Genomic DNA, 13873 nt, shown 5'->3' with positions numbered 1-13873 from the left:
TAAGAGCAGAAAGGTTCCAGTGCTCTTATTAAATGGCAAGACAGCGCAGGTGTGTCCTGTCTGAACTGGTCTTTTTAAGAGTTTGAAAGTACAAGGTAAGAAGAGCAGAGTAGGAACATCTCTTACTGTACAGGTTCATATGTACAGGTATTTATAATTCCTTAAGTGTACAACCACTGGCTTGTGACCTTTTTTACAATTTCTTTGGATATGAAAAGAGCACACTAATATTGATGGTGTCAAGCTGGATGGCAGGACAGCTTTCTGGTGTGTCAGCCACCCCTCCCACTTTTGTATCATCAGGAAACTTGCTGAGAGTATACTCTATCCCTTCATCCAGGTTGTTGATAAAGATATTGAACAGGACTGGACCCAGTACTGACCCCTGGGGAACACCAGTTGTTACAGACCTCCAACTATAGCCTCTGTGTCACTGATCATAACCCTCTGAGCTCTGTCTTTCAACCAGCTTTCAATCCACCCCACTGTCCATTCATCCAATCCACTCTTCCTAAGATTGCCTATGAGAATGCTGTGGGAGATGGTGTCAAAAGCCTTGCTGGTCAAGGTGGATGATGCCCACTGCCCTCTCCTCATCTATCCATCCAGTCATGCCCTTGTAGAAACACCCTTTTTTATCTTCCTTCTAGCCAGAGGAAATTTTCATCTGAATATTCATATCTTTATAAAGATAATTATTTGTGATATTATGAGGTATTTCTTTTCCTGAAATGAGTAATGGATTTATCTGCACATATGAAAAATAACAGCAATTCTAAACCATAGAAAATCAGTTCTGACATACAAGATTAAAATTAATTATTTTAAAGTATAATGTGCCAGTTAGGTGGGGTGGGGTTTTTTGATGTTGTTGGGTTTTTTTTACTTTTAGTTCTGATATTATAGACTTCTACTTATAGCACTTAGATTGTCTCATTTATACAGAAACTCTTTAAAGCTGGTATTCCTTTAAAATTAAGACAATTTTTTTTGGCGTGATATTGAAAGAAGCCATGGGAAAGAAAAGAGCAACTCACAGATTCTGTCACTTAGTGCAAGAAATGCAGTATTGTACCTGTTTCATTAGTATTAATGTGCAAAAGCTGCAAGCCAACAGGAACTTTCTTATTAAAACATCTAAGGTAATTTATTTTTGTCCTGATGACCCACCACATGCTATTGCTATGGAAAAAAAATCCACACTTCTATTTGAAATGTAAATATAGACTCAGTCTTCAAATGTTTTATGAAAAATCACAATTCAACCACTTCAGTAGAGTTTTTATCAGCCACATTTAAATAAAATAAATATGTGAAGGTCTTGGCCATTAATGCAATAACATTAATCTGAAACTAGCACTTATTAGGAAAGTTACATGATTATGATTGAAAACAAATGTAAGTAAGTTCTTATTTTAGTGGTAGGTGCATCTCACTAACACCACTGGCACATAGTATAAACAAAAGTATTGCTACCCTGGGTTTGACCACAAGGCATTGAGTATGTGCTTTAATCGCTTCAGGAACAGAGCTCTTTCATGTCACATTGATAGCTGTTTTATCTAAGTGAGTTGTCAACAAGCTTCAATGGAAGAGGGATTTTTTTTTTTTTTTTTTTTTTTTTTTGGAAAAAAAAGTTAAAATTGAGGTCTTGCTGTTCCAGGAATATTTCATGAATCTTAATCTGAATGTTTTCTATTCAAGGATGCATTTGCACCATAATAAAATATGTAAAAGCATTCCTTACTTAAACTAGTTCCTGTTGAGTTGTCCTCATTAATAGCTTCATATGAAGACAAACTCTCCAGAGATAAGCAAAAGAAGACTCAGATGACAGAACCAACAGGAAAGAAAGTAAAAGGGCAATAAACCCATGTATTAAGCAAAGGGATACTATTAATTAGCAGAGTAATAATGTGAAGAATGAGAGCAATGCTGAACCCAGATCAGAACTCTGCAGCATAGTAGATATGAGCATGAATTTTATGGGGAAGGTTCATAGAGGCTAGTGGCAAGAAAAGGACACTGAAATGATGATGAATTCATTTATATTTTGGAAACAGTATGGAATATGAAATGGAACTGTGGGAGATAAAATTGTCCTATGCACATCCCTAACGTATAGTGGACAAAAGTGAAACAATGAAAGAGTAGCAAAATATACAGTGTTTATCACAATACTGATAAATACAGACTTCTAATACATTTCTAAAGTAGAGACATTTGTTGATTATGTTTTCAGTAATAGTGAACATATTCTATTAATTTGTTAGAGAAATACAGTGTGAACTTTTCTTAAACATCTCGCATTTTCCTTTACATATTTTACACTTGTATTAAAACTGTTCAACACATCTGTTCAACACAGAAAAATAAAAGATGCTTACAAATTGTATTCAATTGTCACAGCTTGTTAGCTCTACATTTTCATCAGTCAATAGCACAAACAATACACCAACACGCAGTATGTGTGCTGGGTACTGACTTAAGCGTTTGAGATTCCATTTATGCAGCAGAAATAACCCATAATCATGATCACTTGATCTGAACTGCTCTATTTATCAAGCTATATGTGAATTAGGCCAGGATATCCAGCGCTACATAATGTCAGAGGATTACAGAAAACTCTAAAGTAGTTTTTTTCCTCCAGGTGCTACAGATAACCTCAACAAGCAACAAATTCACACTTGTAGAGGATCAGTCTTCCTGCTATTAACACATGCCATTTTTACTACACCTCAATGTATTTCAAGGCTAAATTTACCCCTAAATTTTCAAATTAAAAGACTCTACATAATTTCTACAATGCCTTTTCTTAAAATAAAAATACACTTCAGTATTTGCCATTTTTAACCTGGAGTTGTAACAAAAAAATCTGACTTGATATGATAAAGTAATTGAGGAAATTATTCGATCTCAAAGTAGAATGGTTACAGTATCTGTGTACCAGAAATGAAAACATCAAGCACATTGATTTTTATGTTGTCAATTCCATCCATTTTGTCACTTGCCAGAAGACTCTGCAATATTTAGGTAAAAGGAGGAAAGCTGACAATTAATGGACAGAGCACAAGCCATCCATTAATTGGGATAGCGCTCAGAAGTCATTTTCAGGGTAGATGTGGAAAATTCATCAACACTGCATTTGAAGCAGTGAAAAACCTTTCTGGCAAACAAGAAGAACTACTTTTAAAGACAGATGTTTCTGCTTGCAGCTGAAAGCTTGAAGCAGAATAAGTTCTGGCCCTTCTGGGTGGTAACCTTTGTAGTTAGGAAATGCTTATTCCACCTGAAAAACTTCTGAAAAGTTCCTGTCTTTAGGAAGAGAGCTAGCCATTTAACTGAAGGAGGAGGAGCAATTTGTTTTTTTCTCATATGTCAGTCTACCAATTTCTGAGGCTTATAACATCACTCGTGTCCTCTAGGCTCCATAGTAACGTGAATTGTCTTTATCCAAGGGCCTAGCAAATCACTATCACACAGCAGCAGTCGACCTTTCTTTTCAATCTATGCACTTTTCAGGGGTTATAAATCAGTTGACTTTCAAGCTCGATGAGATGGCATATGCCCTAGTTTGAAGAACAGATGGAGGCTTGGGGGAAAATTGTTTCTGCAGGCTTGCTGCAAGCAGGACTGCTCCATAAAAGTGAACCATTCCTACTAATTTCTCACATAAATTACAACGGCAGGGAGCACCAGCCCATTCAGCATAAAATCTTTCATCTGGCTTTCAGAGGTCATTTAGCAAATTTAAATTAAAGTTATTTCTGATACATGGCTGGGTTTTCATTCCATACGCTTTCAAGAGCTTGCAATTTACGTCAAATAAAGGAATGGCTTTAAATGTGTATGGAGGGGAAAAGGAACAGCAAATTAACTGACACAATATTACTGTTTTCTAGAATCCTGGGATAACTTGTGACTGTTAATTAGTCACAGAGGAATTAATAACTGACATGGTAGCTCTGTACTATAGGAATAAGGTAAACTGTCACTACTTTTTGCAAGTCCTGTTTTAGACTCCACTTGAACACTAGTGCCTGGATTCATCACTGATGTTGTTAGAATAAAGGAGATCTCAGTAATTTCCATGAAAATATTCTTTGCTTTTAAAGGAAACATAATATTCAGCTGTTAAGCAAATATATGTGGTCATATTTTTAATAAATATAGCACTTTTTCTGAGCACGGAGAAAAGAGAAACAAATGGAGAAATCCAGACTCCAGAAAGAATCATATTTTTGTGAACCACAAGTGGTAAAAGAGAAGATGACTGCACTGAATAACCTCTAATACATAATATGCCACAATTCATCATTTCACCAGAAATTATAGTTTAAGTGTGCAAACTAAAAACAATGGATGAGAATTTTGGTAAGTATTGAAATAGTCACTTTGAATTTTATGGGAGTTCATTAAAACATAGTGTTTTGCTACACTGTTTTGAAAAAGCATTTTGATAAGATTCTTTTTATAACCTCTAACGTCACACATTTCTTTAAAGACTGGAAAAGACATCGCCTTTTCAGACATGAAAAATAACAGAAAAGAGTAAATTCATAATGAACTGTGGATTAGGATTAAGAAGCATTGACCCAAACAAAAAATCATATTATATAGGCATTTGCTACCTAAATTTTTAATGACTGGTTTAAGCACACAGTTAATTAATGCACTATTATTAAGAAAATTTTTTCAATTCTAATACAGTTCTTTTGAAAAGCAGGATTTGAAAATACTGAATTTATTTAGAATTTGTATTACTTAGCTGTGTGATCAAATCATTGCAGAAATTTCAAACTTGAGAATCTATTGTTTCAATGCTTTCTGTGACTGTATGCATCATGGAATCAAAATGGGAAACATCTAGAGTTACTTAACATTAAAAATGTTGCCTTAATTGAAGGATATAAATGTAGTACTCTATTTTAGTCTGTAAACAGAAGATAGTTAATCCTAGGTAATTCAAAATCAGTCAATATACATAGAGACTTCTGAATTAAAAAACTCCACTACATAACTACTCAATCTAAATACAAAATTAACACATTATTAAATATAAAAGTGACACATACTAACACTTAGATGTAAGAGAGAGATTTAAACTTGCTGTTATGAAAAGGATGACCATAGATGATCATAACTTCTGTAACTTTGACAACTCAGGACATTATAATTTGCATCTGATCAGAAATTGATTCCTGTGAGCATTATCAAGGACTGAAAAAACTGAATCGATCAGAGAATAGTTATAAAATAATAGAGAGAAAATGAATAATACTTATCTACAGCACTAACGATCCCACTCTAATGCAGTCAGTAGTAATTTTGTTGTTTTATTTGCTAGATAAGATATTGCATTTATTCTGTAGCTCTTCTGTATGATTTCATGTCATAGAGTGGGCATAAGTGTAATAGATACACAATATTGCTTAAGAGATTTAGAGGAGTTTTCATTTAGATGGAAATCAGGTCACAGTCATGAAGATGTGGCTATTTTTTTAGTATTATGCTTTTGAAAAAGGAAACTGGAATAGACCTGTGATTGCAGCTTTTTACAATCATGAAGAAAAAGTCACAAGCACATCAGTGAAGACAGCACTTTTCATAGTCATTACCAGAGCACTAGTATCACAGTCACAAAGAATTATGAATGGCATATGTCTATGCACAACTGTTTAAGAGTAGTATTTGACTGCTTGCTTTAGTAAGCCATAGTATACAGATCACTAATAATTTCTGATTTAAGATGAGGTTACAGAGCTATTGCTACATATTTTGTTTGAAACTCAGCAATTCTTTCTTGCTACCATACAGTATTTCAAGTTTCCTCTATTGCTAACCACAGAAAACAGAGGGTTTAATGTCCTTTAAATAATAAAATTATTTTCCAAATTATTTCTTTATATTGTATCTTTTTATATAACTGTAGGTTGTTTTTTTTTCCAAAGGCAGCATTTAAAATGTTTCTCCAAGATTTTATTTCTTTACCTCAACTCATATTTCTAGTCTCTCTAAATTACTATGTATTTTTTCATGCTTAAAAAATTCTTGTTTTCTGTTGTCTTCCTTAGAATCCATGCTATACTTTTCTGTTACACCAACACAACTGTATTTGAGACAGGCTTCAAAATGATCACTGAAATGATTAGAAAAAGGAGCCCTCTGGGGCAGATAGACACAAGAAAACTGTTAAAACATTAATGGAGACATTAAATAAAAGAGAAACTACCACCACTCTGTGCTGTACCCACTGTGCCTAAGCGTGATACATGGCTGCTTCTCTTTGTATATAATCTTGCTAAAAGCTTTCATTCTGCATGAGAACTCTTGTGGCGGGATCTACAAATTTTCTTTAAGATGCTGGTGTCAACATCTTTCATTAATCACATATTAAACATAGTTCAACAAAGAATAGAAGCAGAAAAAATAAAATCTGTGTCTGAAAATAAATCCAAAATAAAAGTATCGTTTTACAGGCAGTTTGTTCTCATTGCTTTCAGATAGCTAAGGCTGTAATTCCATGAGCAGCTACACTAATCTAGAAGTTCATTGTTGAAAGAAAGTTTCAAGATCCTCCACCTGTCCCACCTTCTTCACTGTAATTCATTATTGTTTCTTTCTCCTTCACCAACACGCACCTTTAGCAATCATAGAACTTTGTAATCAAAGTTCCCAGGACTGTGAATCAGTTGCTAATCCAGAAAAAACATATACCTTTTTTGCTCAGTTTGTGAGATTCATTTACTGACAGAGGGCTCTGACAAGCACCAATGCCAGTGCCAAGCATGCCTTAGAAACAGAAAGCAGAAGAGGCGAAGAAAAATAGTTTTCTCTTGTGAAGGCAATAAGCTATTAAATCCCCTCAGTTTCTAGACTGACACCTCTTTAAATTGCAAGACATTAGTATAATAATGGGGGTCATTCTGTAGGATAAATGAGCTCCCTCCAACCATTTTTAGTTTGTTTTGGGATCTGACTTTTGAAAGCGTTACATAAATTTACTTAATATGGAAAAAACATATGGTGTTTATTCATGAGGTTTAATGGCAAAACAATGCCAAAAAATTAAAAACATTGAGACATTACTTGAAAGCTCTGGAACTGAAAATTTGTCTCCCATCTATCTCTACTGGTTGATATTTAAAAAAAAAATATTTTATCTCACTTAAGACTTACTTCTCAAACAAGCAAAAAAAGTTGCACTTCCAGGCAAAGAACCCAAAATTTAAACTCCAGCTACAGCTATCTTATGAAGAAAACTCCAAACAAAAGCTCAACAGCAAACCCAAAACACCCTAACCCAACTCAACCCAAAAAAAAAGAAAAAAAAAAGTGGTTTTGGTTTTTATTGGTTGGGGGGTTTTTTTGCCTTTTCTTTTTTTTGCCCTTTTTTTTTTTTTTTTGGTGCTGAGTATATGTACCAGCTTAATTATAAGAGCTCTGGATATTTTATAAATTAATATATAATGTGCTGATAAAACCAAATGAAGTTTTAAAGATGATAATAAAAATTTCAGTTCAGTGGCATGTTCAAATTATTTGTACTTCCTATTACCAAAAGCAAATTAGGTGTACACACAATCCAAATTCATGATACCAAGGGCAAAACATTTTATTTAACCACTTCATCTAGTTTCAGTCACCAAGAAGTAATTTTGGTACCATATACATAGTAGCCCCTGAAAAATAAAACATGCTTTGTAGGAAAGAGAAGATGAAGATAAGTTAAAATCATACAAGTCACATCCTAGTTATTCTGGAAAAAAACATAAAGACTGAAGCATGGAAATCGTGTTCATTTTGATAGTTTGCTTGAGAAGTTTGAGGTTTTGAATTTGATTTTCATTTCTCTGGAATTGCTTTTAAAGAATTGAAGCTTTGCCTCCCCCTTCAACAATGACTTTCTTAACTAACCCCATTCCCTAAAAACTTAGTTTTCAAACATTCTGCTGACTTTGTGTAATATACAGAGAGACTGCATTTCAAACACATTCTTAGTAATTCAGAAATTCTTTCTCAGTTTTATCAGCTTCCTTAGTTAAAGGTTTAATTGCATTCTGACCTTTTTAATTCAGTAATGTATATTTAAAATTGGAAGCCCTATGAGCTTTTATTATTTGTAGCTTGATATGAGATTGTGCAAAAGAATATATTACTACTTTTGAAATAAAATGGTGATGTACAGATGCTAAAATAGAACTGCAGGATCCTACATAAGTGTTCAACGGTCTTACATTTTAGCACATTCTTTTTCTAAAGAGACTATTTTCTACTGTTTTCTAACTCTAAATTCACAACAATTTATATTCCAAATTCTTGTAGTTGATACACATCAGAAGCACATTTTCAGACCACACCATTATTATTCATTCTCTGTTAATGGATAAAACCAATTGCTTCAAGTTTGGAAAGACTCTTGAACATTTGTTGAATAAGTCAAACAATTTGTTTATTTCTAGATCTCCAAAGCTATTGATTTATCAAAAAATATTACTATATTTGCAGAAATTTTAAGGCACTAATATCTATCAAATTCTATTCAATGACACTGAGGAAGCATGAAAACAAATAAAGGATTTAAATTAGATATTAAAGTATTACATTGAGTGTATGCCATTTAGCACAGAATTTCCCTGAATGGGGATGAAAAGTTCTAAATTCACTTAATTGTAATCAAAACCAGAAATCTGTGTAGTGAGATATAAAGATGGCAGATTTCTTTTCACAGATTACAGAAACATTCAGGTTGGAAAAGACCCTCAGGATCACCAAGTCCAACCGATAACCCTACTCCACAAGGCTTGTCCCAAAACCATATCCCCAAGCATCACATCCAAATGACCTTTAAACACATCCAGGGCTGGTGACTCAACGCTGGGCAGCACTTTCCAATGCCTGACCACTCTTTCTATGAATTCTTTTTTCCTAATGTCCAGTCTAAACCTACCCAGTTGTAGCTTTAGGCCACTCCTTCTTGTTCTATCACTTATTTCCTGGGAGAAGAGGCCAGCAGCAGCCTCTCCACAACATCCAAGTACATGCTGAATCTTTGACTTGAGACTCTCTTATTGTGACTGTCTTAAGGTAGTATATTCTCAAACAATCCAAACTGTCAGATAAATAGAGTGAGTACTTTAGATCACACAGTTCAGCAGTGGTTTGAAGGCTTGTAAATAGCAAATTAGCAAGATGACATAGAATCACAGAATATCTCAAGTTGGAAGAGACCCATAAAGACTATAAAGTCCAACTCCTTGCTCCTCATAGCACTACGAGTGTTGTCAAGATGCTCCTTGAACTCTGGCTACTTTCCTCTGGAGATTGTTCCAGTCACAACCACTGTCTCAGTGAAGAACCTTTTCCTAATGTTCCATGTGAACTTACCTGATGCAGCTTCATTCCATTTCCTCATGTCCTAAGTCAACTAAGCAGTCACTAGCATCATCTAGTGGAATGCTAGTCCTTACACTGGAAGTATATGCATCAAAGGGCAATTAAAATGAACTAAATTGTCTGTATTTCTCAGTCTTATTATTTGAAAATAGAAGCTACAATACCTCAAGGCAAAACCTACATTCTGCAGGGTTTTTTTGCAGTTGCTAGCAAATCACCTTTGGGTTTTATCTGATGATAACAGATTAGAGTGCTGATTTATGTTGTAAGCCTGCCTTTTAGTCCTGAACAGACATTTCTACAGTTGCTGAAGACTAGTTGCACTGGAATCTGATTCTGATCATTGGTAATGTCTTGTTGGATAGAGATTCTCTTTGCTGCAAGAACTAGTAATTGTTCCTTGTGCTGATTCAACACTGCTAAGGGCAACAAAATGGTAGAAGCAACATATCTCTTTTTTATACTCTAATAAGCAAAAAAGCTGATTTAAAATCTAGTTATTAAACTAATTATATAGTACCACTTACCATGCTATAGGTCTAATACTGTTGGCTTCACTAGGAACAGAACCAGCTATAAGATTGCAAAATCCCTCCTATTTGTTTTGAATTAATATAGCTATACATTTGAAATTTGTATCATGTTCTTGACAAGAACAATTTTAAACCTTCAACAAATCTGAGATATTTTGCTCATGTATATTGTGTTAATTTTCTGTAACTATCACTGCTTCCAACAGAATCTTATTGTAGTAAAATAAATAACAACAACAGCAAAAGAAATTCATGATAACCAAAATAATTAAAGAATTGGAGCAGGTTAAAGATCAGCATTCATTTTTCAAATTAAATTTAAAAGTCTGTGGTAGTTACTTAGAAGATTGGTTAAGTTTTCCAAATAATATCACCAAGCCTTTTAGAGAGAAACACAGCCGCATTGGAATGGAGTCATTAGGCAATACATTTATTTTGAAGCCAATTAACCTTTTGTCAGAGAAATGTCGGAGCTGTAATGGCTTCAGCAGTGGAGGTCAGCCTGTAACAGAGGCACGTATGACAGCGATTACGCTGTCTGACATATGCTGTAGACTGAGAGTACAGCTGTGGAATGAAAATCTGCCTTCGTTTGTATTCTACTCTGCATTTTCAGGGAGCAGGCAATCTTGACCTATCCATTTAGGTAATTAAAGCTTCTATTTGGAAATGTCCTGCAGGAAGGTGAAATTTGGGGGAGACAAATTGCTGCTGCTCATTGTATCCAGCCACTTCCATCATTTGATGGACTGTCTGAAACAGCCTGCATTGCCAGGTCCTCATAAAAATAGAGATGAATTGGGTAGGAGACAATTCTCTAAGGCAAAGCAACTCTGTCATCCTCCTTCTTGCAGCATATAATTTAATTGTTAGCCAAGGTAGACAGCTGACTCAGGGGCCTTTCTTTAATGGCTTCCCCACCATCTTCCATTTGCTAAGAAATTATTTCAACTTATTTACTTACAAGTTAACTTTGTTTGACAATGAGAGATGTCAATTCAATAAGCTCAGCTAGCTGTCGCAGCTGTGCCACAACTTACCTTCCAGGCGATTTTGTTTCCTTTAGTATCATGCTCAAGGGCAATTGGGAAGTCTCCTCGATCATAAAACTTGCGAAATGCTGTGGGCTTTGTTGGTCTTTCTTTAAATGCTCCTGCAAGTGGGGGCCCTCGTACCTTACAAAAACAAAACCAAACAAAACATATGAAACCCATAATAATGTATTTTTAGAAAAAGTCTAATTCATATGGCTCAAAATAGAAACAGATAAGAAATAAGAATAATATTCATATCCCAAATTATAGTTTGCTTTCTTCTTTACGTGTTTTACTTCACTTCTTTGAAAGTACACTTTGGGAATGATCTACAGGTTTTGTTAACTAGGTTTTTTGGGATGTGGGTTTGTTTGCTTGTTGTTTTTTTGTTATCACTTTCAGATCATCCCTTAAAAACTTTACATTACCACAGCATTTTTAAGCAAGAATAAACACCAAGAACATATTAACATTATGTAGTAGAAGTTGCTGGGAAATTAAGCATTTGTTTCTTTCTAGAAGCCATTTGACTTGATTTACATCTAATGTAGTTGTCCTCACCTTCCATTGTCTTTCCTTCATGATTATCTAATTGTCACCATATTTCTTTTCTCAAATGCTATGGATCTGGCTTTCCTATGATTTACAGCAGTTCCAGCACCTGAGGGTTGAGCACTGGAAGAAACAATTGAGTCTTCTCTCAGACCATTCCTCTCTGCCCCTCAGGAAATTTTATTTACCAACACTTAGTCCTTTATCTGAGTCATTGCTGGTTAGCATATTGCTTAGCCTAAGTGCCTGAATTAACAGACCGATTCCAAAATGCTCACACTGGAACTTTTTTCTCAGCCAAACACAGTAGTAACAGCAATTAATTGGTACCAAGAAAATAGAATTTCAAGTGCTTATAAAAAATTGTTTTAAAGCTCATTAACAAAATAATCTCAAATGTTAAGGAGACTATGAGAGCTAAACTAATCTCAAATGTCCTTCACAGATTCCTCCCTGAAAAACTTACCTTTTTTTTTTTTTCCTCTTTTTTTTAATAGCCATACCACTGGGGTAAGAACTTCCTACAATTTTTTTTGTATCTCTTGGATGAGGAGATCAAGTCTACTGTTAGCAAATTCACAGATGAGACCAAGTTGGGGAGTAGTGTCAATCTGCTTGAAGGTACGAAGACATTTGGGTTGATGGGCTGAGGCCAACAGTATGAGGTTTAAGAAGGCCAACTGCAGGGTCCTACACTTTGGCCACAATAACCCCATGCAGCACTACAGAGTGGGGGATGAGTGGCTGGGGAGCATCCTGGCAGAGAGAGACCTGGGAGTGCTGGTTGACAGCTGGCTGAACATGAGACAGCAGTGTGCCCAGGTGGCACAGAAGGGCAATGGCATCCTGGCCTGCATCAGGACTAGTGTGACCAGCAGGACTAGGGATGTAATTCTGCCTCGGTACACAGCACTGGTGAGGCTTCACCTTGAGTTCTGTGTACAGTTCCAGGCCCCTCACTTCAAGAAAGTTATTGAGGTACTGGAGCAGGTGCAGAGGACAGCAATGAGACTGATGAAGGAACGGGAGGGAAAGTCTTATGAGGAGAGGCTGAGGGAGCTGGGGTTGTTTAGCCTGCAGAAGAGGAGACGCAGGGAGGATCTTATCACACTCTGCAACTACCTGAAGGAACGTTGTAGTAATGTGGGGGCAACTTGTGACAAGATGAGAAGGTATGACCTGAAACTGCGCCAAGGGAGGCTTGGGTTGGATGTTAGGGAAACACTTCCTCAAGGAAAGGATAATTAGACACTGGAATGGACTGCCCAGGGAAGTGGTAGAGTTGCCATCCCTGAAGGTATTTAAGGAAAGATTGGACGTGGCACTTTTAGTGACATGGTCTGGTTGATGTGGAGGTGTTAGGTCATATGCTGGATTTGATGATCTCAGAGGTCTATTGAAGCTTCAATAATTCTGTGATTCTTTTGTCAAAACAGATTTCATGACTTGCTACATTTTACAACAAAATATCATTGTCCAAAACAAGGTGAGAGTTTCAAGGATTATAAATCAGGTGGCATCTTGTATTGTTTTATTTGTCTCTCTGTCTTCAGTGACCCTTATGTTAGTATCTAGCAGTACAGATATTCAGCATGCCAGTGAACAGAATACAAATGTCTAACATCTTTTGTTTCATTTGTGATAATGAGGAATTTCTGTGCTAACTGGAGATCTAAATCTGATTTGGCACTTTTTTCCTCCAAAGTATTTTGACATTATTTTCCATTGACCAGGGTAGAGGGGTCTCCTAGTGATACTGCAGACACTGTACTTTATTAGGGCTACTAAACTGTGATCTGTTGTTGTCATTGCTGTCACTGATAGACCATGTTTAATGAAAGTAGATGTGATATGCATAGCTGTAACTTTGCTTAGTAAACACATCTGCAGCAGTTGAGAGTAACACTACAAGAAAAGCATTTCTTACCAAGGTAAATAAAGCTGTGCTTATTGTTCTGCAGTGAACCACTAGTGTAAGTACTTTCACTCATCTTCAGTTGTTTTTGCATTTCAGACAAATCTGAGTGGCAATGAGTAGGATCCTTTTTCTTGTGATACAGTCTGTCTGGTAGATCTCCTAGCATTACATTTAGTCTCTCAAGGCCACATCATGCTGTCGTCTCATAGTTATCCTTTGATTAACTGCCACAGTAAGTATCTTTTCTAGTTGATGAGCTCTATGTTAATATCAGAATTTCATGTCATTAGTTTTAAGTGCATTACCTTGTACTTTGTACTATTATATTTAATTCCATTTCTATTACACCAGTTCTCAAGGGCTTCCACTTCCATCAGTGTGATACCATGATCTTCATCTATTTTAATAACAACTTCAAACATTATGTCAACTATAAATTT

At 35.6% G+C, this 13873-nt stretch overlaps 1 protein-coding gene across 1 annotated transcript in view; it reads right to left on the bottom strand.

Moving 5' to 3' along the window:
* PACRG (parkin coregulated) overlaps window positions 1-13873 on the bottom strand; it is a 234001-nt gene that overhangs the window by 169795 nt on the left and 50333 nt on the right. The window contains exon 2 of the mRNA XM_054399075.1: window positions 10970-11104. Within this exon, the coding sequence (XP_054255050.1) occupies window positions 10970-11104 (135 nt within the window). The remainder of the gene's footprint in view (window positions 1-10969; window positions 11105-13873) is intronic.

The sequence above is a fragment of the Indicator indicator genome, chromosome 2 (assembly GCF_027791375.1).
Source record: "Indicator indicator isolate 239-I01 chromosome 2, UM_Iind_1.1, whole genome shotgun sequence".
Lineage (NCBI taxonomy): Eukaryota > Metazoa > Chordata > Aves > Piciformes > Indicatoridae > Indicator > Indicator indicator.
The sequence above is the reverse complement of the archived record's forward strand: the minus strand, read 5'-3'. Positions and strand labels throughout refer to the sequence as shown.